At 37.8% G+C, this 21221-nt stretch overlaps 1 protein-coding gene across 1 annotated transcript in view; it reads right to left on the bottom strand.

Moving 5' to 3' along the window:
* Nucleotides 1-1883: 1883 nt before the first annotated feature.
* The window catches only part of syndig1l (synapse differentiation inducing 1-like), a gene marked incomplete at its 3' end in the record, with an annotated part of 32131 nt that continues 12793 nt past the window's right edge, over nucleotides 1884-21221 (bottom strand). The window contains exons 2-3 of the mRNA XM_079255036.1: nucleotides 10699-10836; nucleotides 1884-2042 (exon numbers count right to left, since the gene is read on the bottom strand). Of these exons, the coding sequence (XP_079111162.1) occupies nucleotides 1884-2042; nucleotides 10699-10836 (297 nt within the window). The remainder of the gene's footprint in view (nucleotides 2043-10698; nucleotides 10837-21221) is intronic.

The raw sequence follows: 21221 nt of genomic DNA, 5'->3' as shown, positions 1-21221 counted from the left end.
AAACAGCGTTGTGTAAATGGAATGTTTTCTTCCAGGGTTTGACAGCAAGCAGCAACACCAAAAGTGGCTTATTAGTGAAATTAATGTGGTTGTGCTATTTTAGGGTTATGCTCCAGAGAATAAACAATCCCTCAGAAAAAGTCATTGCGTGGGAGCTAATTTTGCACCATAACTGTCAGGAATGAAGAATGCAGGACTTGTGCAGGGAAGTGTGCAGTGTCACCTCTCGAGGCTTTGTCATTTCCGTGATCTCCCTGGCTTGTAATCCGCAACACAGCCACGCAAACTGAAATACCAATGATTTCCACACCCTTTATAGAAAATTCTTTGAAGTCAAAAGTGTCTGCATGAGTTCTTCAAAGCAGGAGGGAACAAATTGAGATCTCTCAGTCCTTTGTCTTTTATTTGCAAGCTGGAATGAGGGGTGCGGGATAAAGCATTGTGCAAAAATACGAGCCCCTTCAAAGTCTGATCAATTTTAATTTAAGCTGTTTTATGATCTGATGAAAACAAGGTTTAAATCCAATCAATCATGCATCACTGCTGGTATAGCTAGACTCATGCACACGAATAACTGATTAGAGCAAAATTCAAAGCTGTCAGACAGCAACACTTTTGTTTATTTGTGCAGCCCTGGAGGATATGGAAGGCCTGCTTTTTAATGATGCCATCAGCCTGATTTATTACCTCCTGATTCATTGAGAATAGTTGATACTTCATTTCCTTTCATGGATGCAGAATTTTGCATCTGTCTTTTAACGAAACTGGACACCATTTGCACTGACTTTCTGACCATCTCGCCAACTCACATCTGTGCTTTTACATTCCTTAAATTGAAGTTAGTGAAGATTTTCAGACAGCAAGGATCACATGAAAACATTTGGATTAAAAAGGCATTTACACATTTGTATGCAAACCCTGTGTGATGAGCAGTTTTTCTTTTTTTTTTTTTTTTCGGTTTCCCGGCATTCATCAGGCATGTTTTGTTGGATGGACACCTGTGAAAAGAACACAGGTCTATGGCTCCATTGAAATTCTTGCAATTCATGCCAGTGCAATATTTTTTTTTTTTTCATAGAGAACATCACATCCTATATTCTTAATAACATTTGAGCTTTTTCCACCTTGCAGTAATTTAGTACGAAAAGTTCTTTATGTTTCAAACCCTATGTTTCTCCGGATTTAAATCACGACTGATCCCTCCTTCATCACAATTCAGCATTGAATGTTAATGAAAACTTTTTTAACCTCCACTGTGAAGGAGCCAGTCTGAGACATACAGTTCTGGTGTTCTGAGTTGATGAAGGCAGATCCTGATGGCAAATTAAGATGACAGGAAGCAAGACACAGTAGAGATGCTCCCTTTTTAACAGCAGCTCAAAATACAACAAAGTGACTTTAAGTTGATTTTAAACCTTTCTTAACCTCATTACTAATAATCAGATTTGTTTAGTACATTACAAAGTCTCTTTAAAGTTACTGTAGGGGTCTTGGAAGCTACAATCCCCCCCAAAAAATGACAAAGCCAACATGGTTTAAGTCAATGGAATGCAAATCCAACGTGGAATCCTTTCATTACTCACATCCTCTGTGTCAAACAAACAAAAATAAAAAAAGAAGAAAAAGAAAAATAATACTCCAAAGTCCCCCTTTTCATGCCCTGTAGCTTGACCCCTCTCCAGTTACTGTGGCTAAACGTGGCTGACAGATGGTCTGTAGAGAGAGAGAACGAACGCAGGAAACAAAAGAGGGTGGAGGGAAAAAAAAAAAAAAACTGTACATCCCCATAAAACTTTCCTCAGAGTCTGCAGGTGCAGTGATGCCCAGAGGGGCTTGTTCTCCTCCCGGACTCCCTGGAGATGAATGGAAGGAGGGTGCTTCTGCTATATGTGTCCTGGTTTTGAAAGGTAGGCAATGAGAGCTACCACCACCCCTACATACACACCGGTGCCTATAGTGATGGAGAGGGCAGCAAGGAACAAAGCCCTCCGGGAGGCGATGTTGGCCAGTGGGAAGTCACCTTTGTTCACTGCCTTGGTGGTCTGTGAAAGGGGAAAAAATGTAAGAAAAGAGAAAGTCAGGAACCAAATACTGCTTTCAGCAATTTCTAGAGAAAGAGGGAGCAATTTAGAAAAAAAGAGAGAAATCAAAACAAAAGCCTAATTGCTATTTATTATTTCTGTGGCAGTGCAGAAAAAAAAAAAGGAAAAAGCAAATGGATTTGAAAGATGGGCTATTTACTGAAGCAAAGAGAGCTCATCATGCATGGCAGGACAAAAATGTCAATTAGTGTGAAAATGTCAAGGACGGGGGGTCATGGGCATCTCAGCCTCTAGCGTGAATGATAAATGACATATGAGAAAAGTAGATTCATTATCATCTGTCATCGAATAAAAAAGATATATGGATGTATATCCTAATGCAATTATGCTTCTAATAAACATTTAAAAACAAAAGCTTCCTTTTTGTACATCCATATATATATATATATATATATATATATATATATATATATATATATATATATATATATATATATATATATATATATATATATATATATACTGGCATATATATATATATGCATGTGTTAACATGAGTGTATATGTGTGCATGATTGTGGAAGAAGGAGCCGTCCTATTTGCACCATACTTCCCGACTGTGGTGTACACTGCCACCAGTTTGCATTCATGCTACACTATATTTAAATGTGTGCTAAATTCAGATAATAACAAATATATCCATGTGCAAAGGCGTGTACAGATGCTGAACATTTTAGGACTTAATGACTTGTATTCTAAAACAGTTTTTTGGCTCACTGCCTCGGGGCAACACTGTGCAGTTTGGACAGTTTTGTTCAGATATCATTCTACGGTGTGCATATCCACACAGCTGCAAACTGAAAACCAAAGTTGATTTTTTTATCTTTACTATTTACAAACAAGTCCAGGAGATGGACTCAACGACGTTTTATGAGCAGAAGGTTCATGATCGAGGAGTTGGGTAGAGAATATGCTTGCTTTTAATTATGTGTCCACATGTCTATAATGACTGTTTCGTGTATTTTGCCTTTTTTCCCCTTTGTGTTTGTTCCTATAAATAACACTAATTTTACAAGCTGCAATATGTGAGTAATCAATAGAGGCAGCATGAGGACCAGTTTGAGCAGATATAAGGCCACACAATGGATTGATCAAGATAATTTTGAAGATAAGATACAACATACTTGGCTTAGGAGCCATGCACGTAATCTTCCAAACTGCTGTAATAGTTTTCTTTTATCTGTTGTTATCGCAAAATCCACCAAACGCTAACTTCCTCTACTGTCATTATGTTTATCATTTAGTTTACATGCAAAATATTCAGCCACTATCTGTTCTGACTTTTTGCATTTGCTCCCTGGTGGAATCCACTGGTAACAGACGAAGCTCTCCACAGCAAGTATGAAAACAATACGCTCAGAATGGGGTCAGTTCCCTACATGGACAAGAGGTTAAAAAGCAGAAAAACAAACCTTGGCATAAGAGATATTCCCTCAAACAGTGAGAACAAGTCATGCAAAGTATTTTCACTGGAATTGTACACGCAGAAGTACTGCTATTGTACTAGTATTGAACCTCGAGGGGCATCTTGGACCCTGATTTAGTTATACTGGTGTTTATAAAGTACAAATATGCAAAGGCACAAAAAAATGATCAACTGTTAAGGGTACAACAGTCGTACCTTTGAGGGTATGACCCCAGTGACAATCCTTTGTTCCTCTGAAGGTAGAATTAGGTGCTTTACTGTCTCAGTGTGGCAGTAGAGAAAGTAAGGAGTTGATTTTTCCATTAGGTTTGAGACACAGTTAAGAGACAGAGAATCAGCCAAGCGTTAGCACAATAATGTGTGTGCAGTGTGTGTTTATGCACATAACGAAACTGCTTTCTCTTCTCTTTTTTTTTAAAGGCAAATGTCCATTTGATGATAAGGAAACTACTTTTCCTTATTTTGGACAGGTTAGAACCACAGGCTTTCTAATGAACATATATGGGATTGACACATGAACCACTTGTAATAATTCCTGTAGAAATTAGAATGACTATACCAAGGACCACCAAAAGGTTGCAAAAATAGGGTCAAATGTGTGTTTGTCTCTAAAAAATTAAATTCATGCCACACATTTATGTTGATTTATAAACTACACTGATATGGAATAATGATGAGGTCATTGATCATTACTTTTGAGATTGGTAAAAAATAGTGAAAATCCTTTATTTTCCCCCTTGATACAATCCTTTGCTAATTCATTCTCTAATACGATTGTTTTATGCTGATAACAGTCAAGAAAATCAGTGAAACAGTGTATGGATGGAGCTCTAATGCAGACACAGTCACAACACACACTGTTGTGTAGCACCGAGCTGTTACGCTCCTCTGTGCTTTTCTGTCTTTCAGCTGAACCACGTACCACATAAACTGTCAACCAGCAAGGGAAAGGCCTGGTTAATATCAAACTTCTTGTACATCTGAGATTACAGTGAACAATAATAGCACAGATGAGCTTAAAAATGAAAAATAAAATCCTTGCTATTATTTTCAGCATTAATATAGGTGTTTACAGCAACCCTGCAGGTCTCTGCTGAAGAGAAACGAGGGTAAGTTGAGTTATATTAGCAAACAGCAGACAGGAATATAACTGAGGCTGAAAGCATGTCTTTGGTTTTGAATAATTCCATACCATTTTGACAATTGCTATGAATTTTAAAACTGCAACAAAGAATGGAGTTTAAATAGTGCTTCCAGTTTGGGTACTGCTGGATGAGCCCTTTTTTTTTTTTTTTTTTTTTAAATTTTCATTCACATTGTTAAATTGGAATTCAGTACTAAAGCAGGAATTACTCAGTAAAACGCTTTTCAGTGACAGTTTGGGTTTTATTATCTTCAACTACATGAATTCTGATCTTTTTTATGATACAGTCACATATTTATATGTTTATTGGTTTTAGTTAATGAGATTTAGGAGTGTGTGTAGCTGCAGCATGTCGCTAGAACATACATAATTTATTGTCACGTTCAGACTATCATGATGAATAAAACCAGTTATAACTTTTATGTTAAAGTGTGAAATTACCTTTTTATGACATTTTTTTGCTTCCACTTTAACAACAATGTGCAGATGTACAAGGTTGGACTCCGGTTTAGTCCTAGTCTGTTATATTCAAGTCTTTGCTCATGTAAAAGTGTATACGTTTCTTATTTCAGACTGATGTTTCCAGGGATGGGGCATGCTAGCTGTGTGCAGCTTCCACAGCTCTGTGAATTTTACACCTGACACTGGCAGTGAGCAGAAAACTAAACACCAAAGCAAGTTTCCTTGCTTCTATACAGCCTCCATATGAGATCTGACCTTCAACTTTACTCTGAAACTCTAAGACTGAGGATTAAAGTCTTCCAGGGTTCCATTTGCCGAATTCATAGCATTGTTCATAACGATAGAAATCTGGGAGAACCAAGGAGTCAACCCACATTTTCTTGTTGAGAAAAGGTGTTTTAAGATTTCTCACCCTGTGGCCTCTTTGGAGTGCTCTGAATGGCTAACTAAAGTCAGAGCCTACACCAGAACAACATCAGTTTACTTTTAAGGGTCTTCAAGTTAGTTTTTTATGACTGTTGCGTCTTATAATTTCTAATGGAAAGAATTCTAATCAAAAGAATTTCTACTTGCGATTAATAATGTGTTTGTTATATTTGTTTCTACTCATCACATTATTTTTTGTTTCCACTATGTGAGAATTATTTTATTTCATCTCAAGAAGGTTCTTTGAAAATAATTTCCCATTGATCCAAGCTAAGACAGTAAGACTAGAATGAGAGGGAAGCACTCTTTAAACACATGCCTTCAAAGGTCATGAAGCAAAGACACACAAAGGAGGTGTATTCAAAGAAGGATCTTTGGCCTCCAAGTCAAAACAGTAATTACTGAAACGAAAGCCCTGTTATTAAGGCTTTCTCTGTGAAAGGGTCAAAACAGATGCAGTTTTCGCCACATGGCAAGGTTAAAGAGAACTTTCTTGTTCAATTTTTCCTCCATTTTTTTTTAAAAGAAATGTTTTAAAACTATTTCATTCTTAAATAAAACCATGATGGATGTCGAGTTTTTTCCTAGGCGACAGCCAGGTGATCTGACTGTGAAAGACTTTGGATGCATTCACATCAGGATAGTCCGGTGGGCTCGGTCCGATTGGTGACTCGGCTCAGTTGTAGGTGGTGTGTTCATGCGGGCTGAGATTGCATTCGTGATGCACTTTGGTCAAATAAGCCAAACCATTAGAATAATATATCCCCATTCTCAGTGGTGGCGCGGCACGAGCATTTAGCAAAAGAGAGGTCAACATCCGCGTAAAGAAGAAAACTGTTTCCTCCACTTGCTAGTAAAACATGGAGCACGAAATCATCGCTGTTTCAGTGTTTTTATTTTATCTCATGCAAATATACTGCAGAAATCCACTGCAACAATGGGTGGAGTATGAACAGACGAGGCAGAGGACTCTTAGCGTGATTGTTGTGTATTTACATGCGGGAAGTGACTTTTCGTTTGCAGCCCGCTTTCTGTATTTGGTCTGCTTGAAGCGCATGAGACCAGCATTTGTAGACCGAGTCCGCTTCTTTGATCTAAATTAGAATTTGTTTGGTGCATTCCAAAACAAAGCAGATTGTCCAAGCAAATGGATTCGGATTTTAATAAAAGAGGCTGATGTGAATGTACCCTTAGTGTCCAGTACCTGCCAGTGTGAATGTGAGGATACCCTTGAGAGGAAAATGGTTGGAAGCATTTATGGCTTTATCTGAACAACCTTGACAAAGTGACTGAAATAATGTGTCATGAAAAAATGCAGATAACATCTCAGACTTTGCTGCGTGGAGACTCATATTGCTTTTCGTTCTTGAAAGTCATTTCGGTTCATTTAACAGTTTTAACAGTTAATTTAACATTTTTCTACCAGATAACACAGAAAGTCTAATGTCTCCGTCTGTCTTCCCCCCTGGGTCTGTCTCCCAACCCCCATCTCTCACAGTCACACAAATACATTAATGGTTTATCAATAATTACCTCATTCATTTTCATTTATTATGATGACTTGTATGCCATTATATTGCTTCGGAGGGTCATATTTGCATAATCATGAAAAGGAATCAGTGCTGCTCCTCAGCTCTGCCTTTCCAGCAAAGATATGTCAAAGCTGGGAGTAAAATTATCTGCCTTACCAAAGCAAAACACAGACCTTATTAGTGGCAATAATTCAAACTCGATACCACCTCCTATTCAAAAGTTCAGAACAATTTACGTCAGACATGTGTGGTATTTCAGTCATCATTAGTTGGGAAAGTTGCTGAACATAAATCCTGAAACCACTTTTCACTACGCCATGAAGACATCTCTAAAAAAGATGCTATCAGGTAGCAAAGTAAATGTTAATCACATCTGTTTCTATGCCGGTATGTTCCCCAATGCATGGACTAGACTTCCCTCCTGCAGCGATGCAGGACTAGGCCTGACCTTCCAGTGGAACAACACTATTGATCTGCCATCCACAGGCTCTTACACTCGCTAACCGGTTTGCTTGGAAATGTCCTCCAAGTAAATGTTGAGGTTAATGTGCTATCATTCCTAAACTTTCTTCTGTCCTTGGCAAAACTCATAGTTCATCTCCTCATACTGGCCAACAAAGGCAGAGGGCTGGAAAATGTGATAATGGGGGAAATAAAAACATGTTTAGAGTTGAGATTTTTGTAAAACTGCATGACGAAAATGCTTTAAGATAATATTATCTTGTTTTGATTTTGCCCATAGTTGTAAGAGACTATGGGTGATCTTTTGCGTAGGAAAATATGAATGTGTTAAATACAGAATGGCATAGACTTTCATAAAAAAAAAAAAAAACCTAAAACAAACTAACAACAGCAAAAAAAAAAACAAAAACAAAACATGATTAATAAACAACTGCCTTAAGTGGTCCATGGTTGCAAAAATATGCTAGTTGGCATGCAAATCCTTTGAATAATTATGCTGCTTGTCACTTAATTTATTACCTTAGTAATTGTTTTTAATGAGTTAGTTTAATGTCTCATGTAATAGAGTGGAATGTCCATTCTAAATTATGATCTCATTTATAGTTATTAGAGAGTACAGCAGGGAGGACATCAGGGCAGTGCTGTGTTGTGATTGACAGATTGCTGTTGAGGCCTAAGGCAATGTGTAGTTTTAATAGTTTCCACCCAATATGCTGACAGCCACACTAAACTGAGGGATTCATTACCTGAGTCTGCAAACCAGTGGGTGGCATCATGGCTGCTGTCTCTATCTTTAAATTCCATCTCTAAAAATACAATTCTAAGGTAAATTTAATATCTTCATTTGTGTCTGACTGGTCTGGGGTGCTTGAGCAGTCGTGAAATAAAGTTTCTAGCAACACCTTCCTCACATGGAGCTTGGTGACCGTGGGCACTGATTTGTCATGTTTGTATTCCCTGAGATAGCAAGCTAGCATGTACCAAGTCTGAATATAAGGAAGTGTAAAACTGTCATCCTATTAGATGAAAGAAAAAAAAAGACTTCATCACATTATAACGTCATAGATTTGTTGGAAAAAGGGAGAACATAAACCACATTGTTTTGCTCTTTTGAGAACATGTAAGCTCCACCTAGAAAGGCATCAGCTGAGAACAACCAAACATCACTGTCTTGTTGCATCCTCCAGTAATTTATTTAGAAATCTCCAGTTGTTCTGTTGTTTAAATGTACATCTTTTTGCTTATATAAAATTAGGAATAACAAGGAACTGGGAATAGATGCATCCATATCCTTACATCAGAGAAGCTTCTTTCAATAATCCTCCCAACATTGTGTTTTTCTGTTAAATCTAAACTTAGCTGCTTGTGTGTGGCTCCTTTTTCTCCTGTTTCTGTAAACAGCACTAGTTTGGCTTTTTCTTTCTTTGTTTTATACATTTCTGACCACGTTTTGCACGATTGCCTGTGCTCTTGATGCGTTATCTGCAATAGATTAATTCTAACCATCAATATACTATAATCACCTCAGCACCTCAGAGAAGCTATTAACTCAGATGTTCACATACTTTTTCAAGCCCCTGTTCAATACAGACATAAAAAGGCAGCACTGTTTTTCTATTATTAGTTAAGTCATTTTGTGTTTGTCTATAATTGTGATTTAAATTGAGATCAGACTGCATTTTATGTGAAATCAATACCAAAGTTGTCACTATTTTCCTCGCACCAACAAGTAATTCTACACTGTATTCACCTAAAAGCATTCAATGCTGTAGTGTTAAATCCTGCAGAATAAAAATTTTTAGTCTGGTGGACTTCCTGAAATGAAGACCATTGAAGTGGGTTATTGGGCTATAAAATGAAGCAATTCATACTCCCTCAATATCTCTTCCTGCCAGCTCTTCTTGGTGCACCTTATACTGGAGGAAGATTGACATAAAAAAAAGCATCCTTCCCTAAACACAGCCATCACTTCCACATAATTACCTAGGAAGAATCAAATTAGCTCCTGACAAGATAATTCACTGACTGGCTTGGACTCTTTACGCCCACAGATAAGACAGCTAAATACTCCAGCTTTTGATAAGAATTTATGGTCAAATGCCGAGCAATTTACTCAAAAGCCTGTCTGTCAATTGTATATATGTGAGTAGAGTATGGGTGTGTTTAAATGTGCTTTTGTGTGCAAGTATGTGTGCTACTGATGTCTGTAAAATGTGTCATGTCTTTGTTCTACTGATGATGCACAGGATAAAAAGACATAGCAGCAGGAACTTTGTGCTATAGACGAAGGAAGTTCAACTGGAAAACATTGAACACCTACTATATCACTATATGAAGTTTAAAATAAGAAAAAAATACTGCAAAAAAACAGTACTGAAAGCCTGATCATATCTCTACATCCTTTATGATCCAACACCAGAGCATTGGAAGTAGAACATTATAAAGGCATGCTCAAAATTTAAGATCATAATGGCTTTCATTTATGAAAAATACAATAAGTGAAAAAAAATCTTTAAATATCTGCAGATAAAACATACAATGTTTTAGTTTTAATGTCCCCCCCCCTTAAAAAAAACCAAAAAAAAAAAAAGAACAAGTATAAAATGACAGCTCAAACATGTCTGTTTAATGTTTCTGAGAGCCTCTCCTCTTTAACACTTTGACGCTCCTCCATTTGGGATCCATCTTTAATCGTTTAGAAAAAGCCCAGTTCAAAGGCCCAGCCCCATCTAAGCATTCTGAATACCCCTTTTCTTGGCACTTACAGATAGAGCCTTGAAAGTGATTTATATACTCTTCCTCACAGAGATTCTAGTCCTGTTTACAGAGCATCACATTTACAGATTAGCCTTGAGTTATTGATGGGCTACTCAGTAAAAATTGCCCTTGCATTAAGACAGTCAGCTGTAAGTCTTTTATTATGTGTGATGATCCTTAATCTTCAAATAATGAGACACAGAAAAAGCAGGGAGAGTGAATGTGTGAGTGTTCATGGAAATATATATGTGGTGGTGGGGGGCTGGGTGGTGTTGGACCTTGACGAACAGATGCTGTGCTATTCGTGTGCAACGGTTCGCTGCTTAGAAGGCGTGTAAATTCTATATCTTTGTGTGTGTGTGTGTGTGTGTGTGTGTGTGTAGTTACCCCTTGTGAGAAGTAAAAAGCTGCAATACCCAATGGCCAGAAACAGCAGAGCATGGAGAATATGGCCAAGCCAAGGTGGTCTCGTGGAGGGACAACGATGAAGTTATCTTCACTCTCGCTGTCGCTGGAGCAGTCTGTCTGCACAGAGGAAAAAAAAACAACAGTGAAAATCTGCACGTTATGCCTTAAACATTAATAAACTCCGTATTTTGTGGTGTAGCTTAGGACACTGTGTAGAGCTGACAATGTAAAAAAAACAATGCTAACAAATCTGAAAATATACATTCATCCATCCATGGGAATGGGTTGTCAGGGCAACAGTGAAACACAGTCCTCCAGACCTTTCCTTTCCCCCAGCTTACAATGGAGCAGCTTAAGGAGGTGATTGGGGGGTGGCCACTCAGAGCCAGCTGAGAGATATGATCACTCTGGTATGTCATGGAGCCGTCTCTATAAATTGCCAACTCATCATGATGGAGGGGATAGAATGCTCCAAGGATACTAGAAGCTATGCTGTTGACTGCAGTTTGACCCTAGTATGTCTCTGAAGGCTAATTGCTCTTGGGTGAAGTGCCATACAAAGTGAGATTTGTAAATCTCACGACAAGTTGACCTGGGTAATGAGATTTTTGTATAAGTTGAAGTCAGTCCTAGAGTTGAAGCTCATCAGCAAGAGCCTGGTGGTAGAATATTTCCCAATGTAGTCTGGCAAATTGTAGGCATGTGGTACATTGGATCACCATAAGTTAGACCTAATACTTGCAAGATCACTTAATGCTGGGGTAGGTGATGTTGGGGAGCTAGCAAGATTTGAAAGTGGCATCCTGTCTTGGCTTCCCCTCTGGTGTAGCTCCTTGCGTGATCCAAGGTCTTTTTATTCGCAGCTTTTTCCTTCTGAGTTTCTTCTTCACTACTTTGTATTTTCATCCTAACACACTATTTATATGCAGGGTGTGGCTATAAGGTATGTGCTGTGGGAGGGGGATGAGGGGAGCCAGGAGAAGAAGCTACGAAATACATGATCAACTCCATTTTGGTCCGAATGTTTGGATTGGTCAGAGTTTTTACAGATTCACAGTAAACTCAGGGGTCTAACCATATTTCTTATTGTTCATGATTAAAAAATGTATCGACTACTATCTGGATGAGGAACCTCTTCACCCAGAGTAAAAGAAATGTCTCTGAGCAAGATAACCAACTATAGCTTTAAGGGGTCAGTGTTATATGGATTAGGGATTCCAGTCTAAAGCAGAAGCCTTGAGGCTTTGGCAGTCAAGTAACCCACCCATTGAAAGTACCTGTAGGGGTTAGCTTAAGACAAAAAATGAAAACAACGGGACGCAGCTAGGCTACAGGTAGCTTTGAACAACAGTAGCTCGTTTAATTCACTACAATATTTTATTTATTCAGTACACTTTTAGATGTAGAACATAAAAGTTTAAATATGACCATAACAAGAAACTACTGAGGGGCATCATAGAGCAGCATCAAACAAACAGAACTAAAACTCAAGGCTAAACCTATCTTGGAGACCTTGTAGCTTGTAGGGCTCTCCATCAATCCAGTGTTGTCTGAAGTCACTATGTGGGAGGGTTTTTTTTTGCCTGAGAGCATGGTTTACATAAACTGCATTGCAGTGAGTTAAATGAACTTATATTTATGCATGGTAGGGCAGGCAGCTACAGCACTCAGTGAGGATGATTGGATTACAGCAAACACAGAAGTAAACCAACTTCCTTCTCTGTTAAGGGCCTCACATACTATTACAACTAACACGTAATGTTAGCACTTGTGCCCTATTTACAGCAGTTTGGACGAATCAGAATAATCATGGGCTTCAGGTAGCAGCTTGGGTCAAGACTGTGTCTTGTATTCAGCTTGGAAAGATGGGGAGCACCGCCCAACATACCTATCAAGTTACATAGGTCTGCCAGTGCCTAAACATTTGTCAGTGCACACACTCTACACCGTTGCAAAAAGTTAGCATTTAAGCGCTAGATTTAGCCATTTTTCAGACCCACCTAGCAAGCCTACTTAAAGAAAAAGTGACTATCAACAAGTCTAGCAAGTTTCTCTGGTGTTATTGGAGACTTTTGGTAAGTAATGTCAAAGCACGTATCATCTATTCTTCTCTGTTAGCTGAAATGGTTGCTAGATAGATAGCTAGATAGTTAGGTGGATGGATGAATGGATGGATAGATAGACAGATAGATACATAGATAGATAGATACATAGATAGAGTATATTTTGACATAAATGATTAAAAGATGGACGCATTGCTGATCTTTGGTTGAGCAGATAGACAAACAAACTCAAATTAACTTAGATTTCGCTGTAACGGATAAAATATAGTTTCAGTCTGTGCTGTACAATAGTATGAGCAGGTAGAAGTGATTTTCTGGCTGAATTCCTCTGAAAGGAAAAAAATGCATTTGTATAATAGGAAACAAAACATGTCACCACACAAAGGATCATTTGCTGCCACAAAATATCACAGCTCATATTCATAAATCTTTGGTGATGGCCCATTAGTTTTTCATTAGTTTTGATGTATGCAAATTCCAATATTTTGGCATCTGAACAACAGATGGCATCAAAAAAAGCTACGGTTGGAAGTAACCTCCATTTCAGATGTGAAATAGTTATGAATCAAACACACCTCCGCCCTAAAGCTTTATGAAACTATTTCACGCTCCATGCAATATTCCTCACACTGAGCCTTCAGCAAATGAGAACGGTCACACAGACATTTGCATTCTGTTTTGTGTTTTGAGGGTTCTTTGTTTCTCAGCCCTGATACAGAGCTGAAAATATCAGCATGTGTCACAATCATTTAATGCACACATATATAAGCACAATGATACAGGCAAGAGCAAAAACAGATTTGTTTTCAATGGTTCCGGTAATGAAAAGAAAATTGCAGATTGAGGTCACTGTTTCTATAAGAGACATTAAGCGGCATCCTTCCCACATTATCCTGTTTGAAGGATGATCCTGCAGGAAGATGGAGCACAGAAAATAAAAGAAAAACATCAAGGCTATTGAGTCAAAGAAATGGAGTTCACTATTATGTTGGAATATTTCAATCAGAAAGAAGCAAAGGCAGCAGGAGATTCTGCGAGCAAATAACTCTAATGATGGCAAGCTAATGCCGCAAATTACGTCAAATTCTTACTTGTAAATATTGTCAGTAGGTCAGTCATTCTTAATAAATTAATGTAATTAATCAATATACTGTATATTTATTTCATAATCTGACTACATTAGCTGAACTATATATTACAACATGTTCTTCGCCGTAGTGCATCAACTTTATGTGGCATTTTAAGTGTCTGTATTAGTTTCAGTGTGCAGTAATCTTCTACAAATGCAATACAACATTAAAATCACACGAAGTTACATACAACTCTACACTCCTGACTTGTGTAATGACACACTCACATCTGCTATGGACATTTCTGGAGTTATCAATGTCCAGCAGCATTCTGATGCTGAGAAATCACACTTCACAATATTTGCTTTCAGGACGTTGTTTAAAGATCAGTTTTGCTTTATGTACTGCATCACATGCTAGGAAGTGGATATCAACACAAGGCCTTGTTGAACGTGGATCGTGGCAAACTCAACGATGAAGTGCAACAAGAAATTATCAAAAGAAGAAAAGGAAGAGAGGGAAACAGAACAAGAGATAAGAGTCAACATTAGAATGACTTTTACTGGTTGCAGAGAACTCACAGTAAGGGTAGGATGCAAGCCAGATGCTAAATTAGCTATTGTTAGGGTGCGCATGAGTGAGGAAATCTGCAGAAGTTCCATATTAGCTGTGTTTCCATTACAAATTTTTGCAGAATAAAAGTGATATTTGTAAGTTTAGACAAACAACAACTGCGATTTGCAGGTGTTTCCATGGTGTTTATCCCATAAGTCTCAGTTCTCAAAAAATTGCATCAGCTGGATGAGATTTCACAAGAGTTGTGGCTTATTCAAGGTAGCTACATTTTAGGGTTTTTAGGGTTTTCTACTTGCCAGAGAACTTGCCACGGTTGTTTGAAACCTTTCTCTCTCGCCTCCTTTTATAATTGATTGTGAAACTGAAATTTGCTGTTTTTTTATTTACTAGAAATGAACTGTTCACAAAGACCAACTACCTCACGTCCGGGGACACATAAATGCAAATTGTTTCCATTACTCTTTTGCAATATTCTCCTAAATCGAAACATCTTAAAAAAACACCTTATGAGAGCATAAAATCTTTATTGCGATATTTTAGTTTTTTTCAAACCTCCTTTTGTTGCATTAGAGTTGTTTTATTGAAATATATGTTTTCTTGATAAAATGGAAACACAATTATTGTTTCTTTAATGGTTGATTGTTATGCGATATTACCTAATATTGTTAAATCAAGGGCCACTGTCTTTAGGGACTGTTGAAATTTCTCCTACATACCCAGTAAAGGAGGAATGATTAGTAATAGATCCAATCACAGCAATCACTTAATCACACATTGCTTCTTTAAATGAGAAAACCCCAAGGCATGACACATGTGTCATACATTCATGTGTGTTGAAAGTATACCAGTGGTAGGTGATGAAACAAGATGCACCACTAACGCGCCTCTAAGCACGTAAAAGAGCAGCGATGTGTGTGGAACAATGAGCAGGCATGTTAGAACACACTGCTCTTACCAACACACTGGTCTTTCAGCTAAGCAAGCCGTGCGTTAGCACAAGCTGATGTAGCGCTGAGCTGCCTCTATGTAGTTTGTTATATTACTAAATGTAGTTAGAGCCTGCGATAATCAGGATAACTCTTCTGAGCAAATGTGACTGTAGCACAAGAATTGCTTTATATAACTTAATAAGAATCTAAAATATTTGTATTTTCTATGCAATATAGAAAAAACTTACCAGACCAGAAACAGCTGCTGTTCTGACAATTTGTACACGCCCCCTTTTAGGCAGACATATAATCCTGAGATGGCTCAATCTGATATATTTTATTTGCCTAACCAAAATTGACTGAATGTGTGAAAGCAATGGAAACACGTCTTTCAATGAGTAAAACTGTTGTCATTTAATTTAAAAAACACACACACCATTTCTAGCCATTTTGTGTGACTGATTATAGGAATTAGACACTGGGTGGTTCAACAGTTTGCAGACGGACCAGTGAATGGTGGATGCAAGCTTTCACAAAAAACCCAAACTAAATCTAACATTTAAAACACTGACCATGGAAGTGCAAGCAAAACCTTTCAAAGTCATGAGTGCTTTTAGAAAATATCACAATGTGTTGACAAGCTGTGCTCCCAAACCAGTTAAAAGCTGTAAAAGCACACCCCTGCTGTGGTGATCAATAGACTCTCATTCTCTCTACAATTAAAAGCTCCAGCAAAAAATGGCCATCCCGCTTGAGCATAATAGAGCTTACAATGTGCATAATGTCACTCTGCCTTTATAGCCTTGAGCATGCACTACAGTACAATCTCTGTAGAAGCATGCTGGCCTGGTGCTGTGCCTCAGAGCTCAATAACAGTATCTGTGGAGAGTGAAAGACTTTTTCCAGGGTTACCGCTGGTTTATATTACAAAGGACGGAGAGGTGCGAGAAGCAGAGGAAGTTAGTAAGGTCCAGTACATGAGTTGGCTGACAGTACAAGGTAGTCATTAATCATAAACTTTTCAAAAGAACACAGGCCAACGGAAATCTGACGAAGCAATTAGCACCCTGCAATGACACGATTATCTTTTCTTTTCCTTGAATCAATGTCGGCCGTGAAATGAAATCGATCTCTCTCAGGAAACTGTTGGAAAATAAAGTTATGGGTCACAAACCTTTACTGGATTTGCAGCCAATCACAATTGGATGGAATGTAAAAAGTATTTCCAATTTCCCTTCTAACTTATAATAAGTATTTAAGAGTGCTGGTGCCCTGGCAACCACTCACCTTCACTTGTTTTAGATAACCGTAGTGACTAGATGCTTGTATCTGTTCTTACATATGCCTTGTGGAGTAAAATTCAAGAACATTAGACCACTGGCTGAAAAATGTCAAATAGCTAACTGCAGGATTTGCATATGTATGACAGGATATGAGCTATTGCCTATGTGCATCCAGAGGATAAGTACTTACATGCAGATGAGATGTTATCACATGAATTTTAATGAATCACTTGTGTTTACACATTGTTAGGATTTTTTGTAGACGCTCTCAATGTAAATATTGCTAATGTGCAACAAAGCATGGCTACAAATTCACAAAAGTTCATCTAAATTGGGATTACATTCACATTTGGACACTTATAATTTTAAAATTGGTTGCTTTTAGCGCCCTGTGACTCTCCCCATGTCACAGCTCAATTTCTAAGTTAATGTTGTTTTCCCTTTCTGTTGCTGAGGATTTATAAAAATCAAAAAGCCACATTCTCCTTAGATGTTTCTTTGAGGTTTCTGAGGGCAGCCTCATAATATGAAAGCTGACTTCTTACTGTAAATAATATGCTGCTCACCGTTTTATCCAGCGAGTCTGTAAAAACAATAAAAGGTTCCATGTTTGGGTGGGAAAAAAAACAGATATTTCTGATCTAAGCAAATGCTGCTGTTTGCTTTAATGTCTAAAAGAGAAAGAAGAGACACCACAAAAAAAAACACACTCTTAAAAAAAAAAAAAACTCCACAGAGTCTAATTAATACAATAAAATAGATGTTGCCTTCCCAACCTTTTTATGACGCAGAAACCCTGCGGTTGAGATTACTACCAAATTAATTGTTTTACTGCGCGACCACACTAAGGTACAGCATGCAGGGAGGCTTGGATGCAGAGAGAAACTTTACAACCAAAGGGGATGCAATTACTTGGCTGGATGCATAAGCAAAGCTAATGAGCAAATTCCATTAGAAATGCAATGCAACACAAAATTACATTTTCAGCACATTTACAAGCTTGAGAAAGAGCATAGATTTGTGGGATTTGACAGCAATTTTGCATATTAACTTACATTATGTTATGTTTACAGCCACTTGCGCTGTCCTGCATTCATTAACATGCTATTTGAACAGAAAACCGGCTGACACCGTTAGGCTGTGTTCCCTGTTAATAGTCCCCTTTTTATTTATTACTGCATTGCCACAACAGATGACCTTTCAGTTAACATGGAAGTTATCTTCTGGTAATCTGATCTACCTATCTGCCCGTTGTAACATCAATTAACACCGTCTGCATTCAAATGCAACAAAAACTCAGCCTATATCCATGGTTCGTGGTTATTCTAACATGAGCCACTGTCTACGATGTGAACATATATTAAGCTCTAAATGATTAGTCATTTTTTTTAAACTGCATGATAGAACACTAATCATGGCGACAACTGGTAAAAAAACCAAACAAAGCGTGTTACCACACAGTTGATAAGACCTCATGCTCAGCAGACCTGTGGAGTCTGCCACTCTCAGCTACCCCAGAGAGACACTCAGCCACAAAGTGTGTGATCACAATAATAAAAGTGTTGTCATGATGCAGTCCTCTCAAACGTGTACCGCGGTCTTTGGGGGGCACGCTACCCACTGTGCATTAATGACCAAAATACTTGCTAGTTTTCTTTCCATCGCCTTGTTGTCTGTTGCTGACAGGTGTGCAATTTAGATTCGAGTGATGAGGCTACAGCAGGGAAGCACTGCTAATAACACTTAGTATTCACACTGTGCTATGTAAACAGGTTGAAATGCATGAGTGAAATTGGGTCGTGGAGCAAAGAAATCAGTGATTAAATCTGACAAACATCACAACCGCTTCTTGTCTTATAAAACCTGAATCCGTCTTTTATACTTCATTTATTTTTATTTTTTTTTGGAAAGGCACTTTTTTAGGATGCTCTTGTAACCTGAATCACAATGTTCTGGCTCCATTAGGGACCTTCACTGCTTGGCGTGTCCTGTCCTTCTCTTCTCCCATCACTTCTCCATTATCAAATGAAGGCATGAAATGTACCACAAATGCCTTCCAGGTGAGTACACAAAACAAAAGCAAACACTTCTAACATCTTTCCAGCTAAGAGATCGAGTAGAGGCTATAAAATGAAAAGGGAAGTTAACTTGGACATAATTGTATGATTAGTATGTGACTCTATTGCACCTCCTGCATGTCCATATAAATGAAATGTACCTATGACCATAATTATTCCTGCATTAAAAGTGAAGTAGCTTGCCTTTATGAAATAGCAGATTGATTAGGTGGTTACATTAGTAGCTTTATAAGAGATATGATAACACAGTCCTCACTAGGTGTCAAATCAGCCTCGCTGGGCTAACTGAGACAGTCAATATGAAGAGGAAAATTTGCACTGTCTTAACCACCCATGCCATAAATGTTATCACAAGGAGCCCATTTTTTTCTGTTTATGTTAAGGGAAAACTAACAAACGTATCTAAATCCATCTGAGGCAAACACCATGATCCACATGAGTCTGTCTCTAAGAGAAGAACTGCTCAACGTGTAATCATCCCTCCAAGGGCTGATATCACTCAAAGCTCATTGCATTACAGACACATATTTCTTATTATTCACTTTTTTTAATACTCCGAGCTGCCATTCAGGGAAGGATTAAAGAAGCACCAGTGAGATTTGGCACAGAAACGTTTCTATTCTACTTTATTAAACATGGAAGAAATTTATCCCTGCAGAATCCTTTATTTCTTCTTCGCAAATTAAGAGGTAAAAGCACGTCCTGTGTCATCATTACACAATTTCGGATAACCACCTGAGCAAATATTTGTTGATTTTAAAAAAATGCATGATAGTAGAAAATGTTTTTTTTTTTGGAACATCATTAGTGGTTAAAACAGTTTTGTGTTGCTGTTATATCATCTGAACCACATCAGCTGTCCAGGATGTATGAAAGGAACGGAAGGTCACAGATATCCTTGGTCCTTGAGATCCGGTCTGATTTTGATGCTTTATCATCGTGTTTTGAATTTTGTGGGAGAAAGTATAAAACTACAAGTGGAAGTATGAAGTTATAAGCAGAACCTGTTAGCAAGCAGCATGAATGAGTTCCTCAGTTTTATTCTCAGTGTCAAGAAAAGGGCTGCATGGGGATTGGAACCCTGATGTTTACATCTTGGAGAAGCAGACAGTTTTAGTGTTGTTGTGGGAAGGAGTGGCCTGTCATAACATAATCTGCATGAACTTCAGCAACAGTAGCTCAGAGTTTAGTTTGCTTTAAGCAGTGTCAGATTCAACACGTCAAGTAGAAAGGAGAATCAAAGCAGGACACTGCAAGCAGAAAGCTAGGTGAGTCTGTTTAAAAAACAGGAAAACTAAGGGTGGAACAAAAGTTAATTGTTACACACTCCAATTTTATTTATAGCAGTGGTGGACAAATGATTTATTGATGTATTAATATGTAATACATCCGAATGTAATTTACTCATCTCTTCTAAGGTGTGTGCTTTCATTTCCACAACATATGACATGTTCCACTTACTGGAATCCCTCACCTGCTCCCAGCAGGGAACATTGTCAGCTGTGGTTTATGGTTAAAGAAATGCCATCTGTGTAGAGTAGCAGATAAACAAAGATTGACTGTTGTGGCATTATAATGCAAAATGCATAGTTATCTTTAATCATTCGCTTTGCTTCTAATCAGCTACAGTCAGTAAAAAAAATATTATAATTTCTCATTTAGGTTTAAAGTTTTAATCAATGATCAGATCTCAGATTTTCATGGAAATGTGAAAGACAGACGATGTTTAAATCGTAGCAGAAGGCTGAAAATTGTGTGGAGAGTTTTGTTTTTCACTATGGCCAGCCCAAAATCACAAATCCATGATGCAGTGGAACTGACAGTACATCAGAACCATCTAAACATACATACAGTTGCTACGTTTACATGGGAGTTTTATTTCCTGTAAACTCCGAATAAAAGATAATTCTGTTTTGAACTGATTAAAAATGAACATGTAAACACTTAATTCCTAATGCAAATTTCTATTTGGAATTAAACTTAATTCTGATCTAAGGGGCTGGTTTATTCACATTTTAACTCGGATCTCTTTAAATCCTCTGTCATGTAAACCTTCCAGTTGCTGCAAAAAGTGAAGTATGCTCATGTTGAGCTGGTAATTCAAAATCAAAATAGCAGCGAAACAGGTACTTATTATGTAGTTTTTACAAGTTACAACTGAAAAGACGAGAAACAGGGAGCAAATTTGTTTATCTCCAGTAGCTTTAAAGAGGAATTAAGTAAGGACATGTTTCATGTAAACCTCCATTCGGAATTATTTTATTAATCTAAACTCGTAGGAGAATATGTTAATTCGGAATGATTTTATTCCAAATTATTAATTCCGAATTAAAATAACATCATGTAACTGTACCCAGTGTGGAGGTCGTGTGTATCTATAATGCAGTTCATTTCCAATGAGAGAATATTTATAACCTATCCACCGGTCGAAGGTGAGCAGAATAGTTTATAATTGTAGCATGCAAGCTACGTCTGGCCTTTTTATGTACATTTTATCTAATTC

This window comes from Telmatherina bonti, assembly GCF_933228915.1.
Source record: "Telmatherina bonti genome assembly, chromosome: 16".
NCBI lineage: Eukaryota > Metazoa > Chordata > Actinopteri > Atheriniformes > Telmatherinidae > Telmatherina > Telmatherina bonti.
Note: the sequence above shows the minus strand (reverse complement) of the source record. Positions and strands in the feature narration are given on the sequence as shown.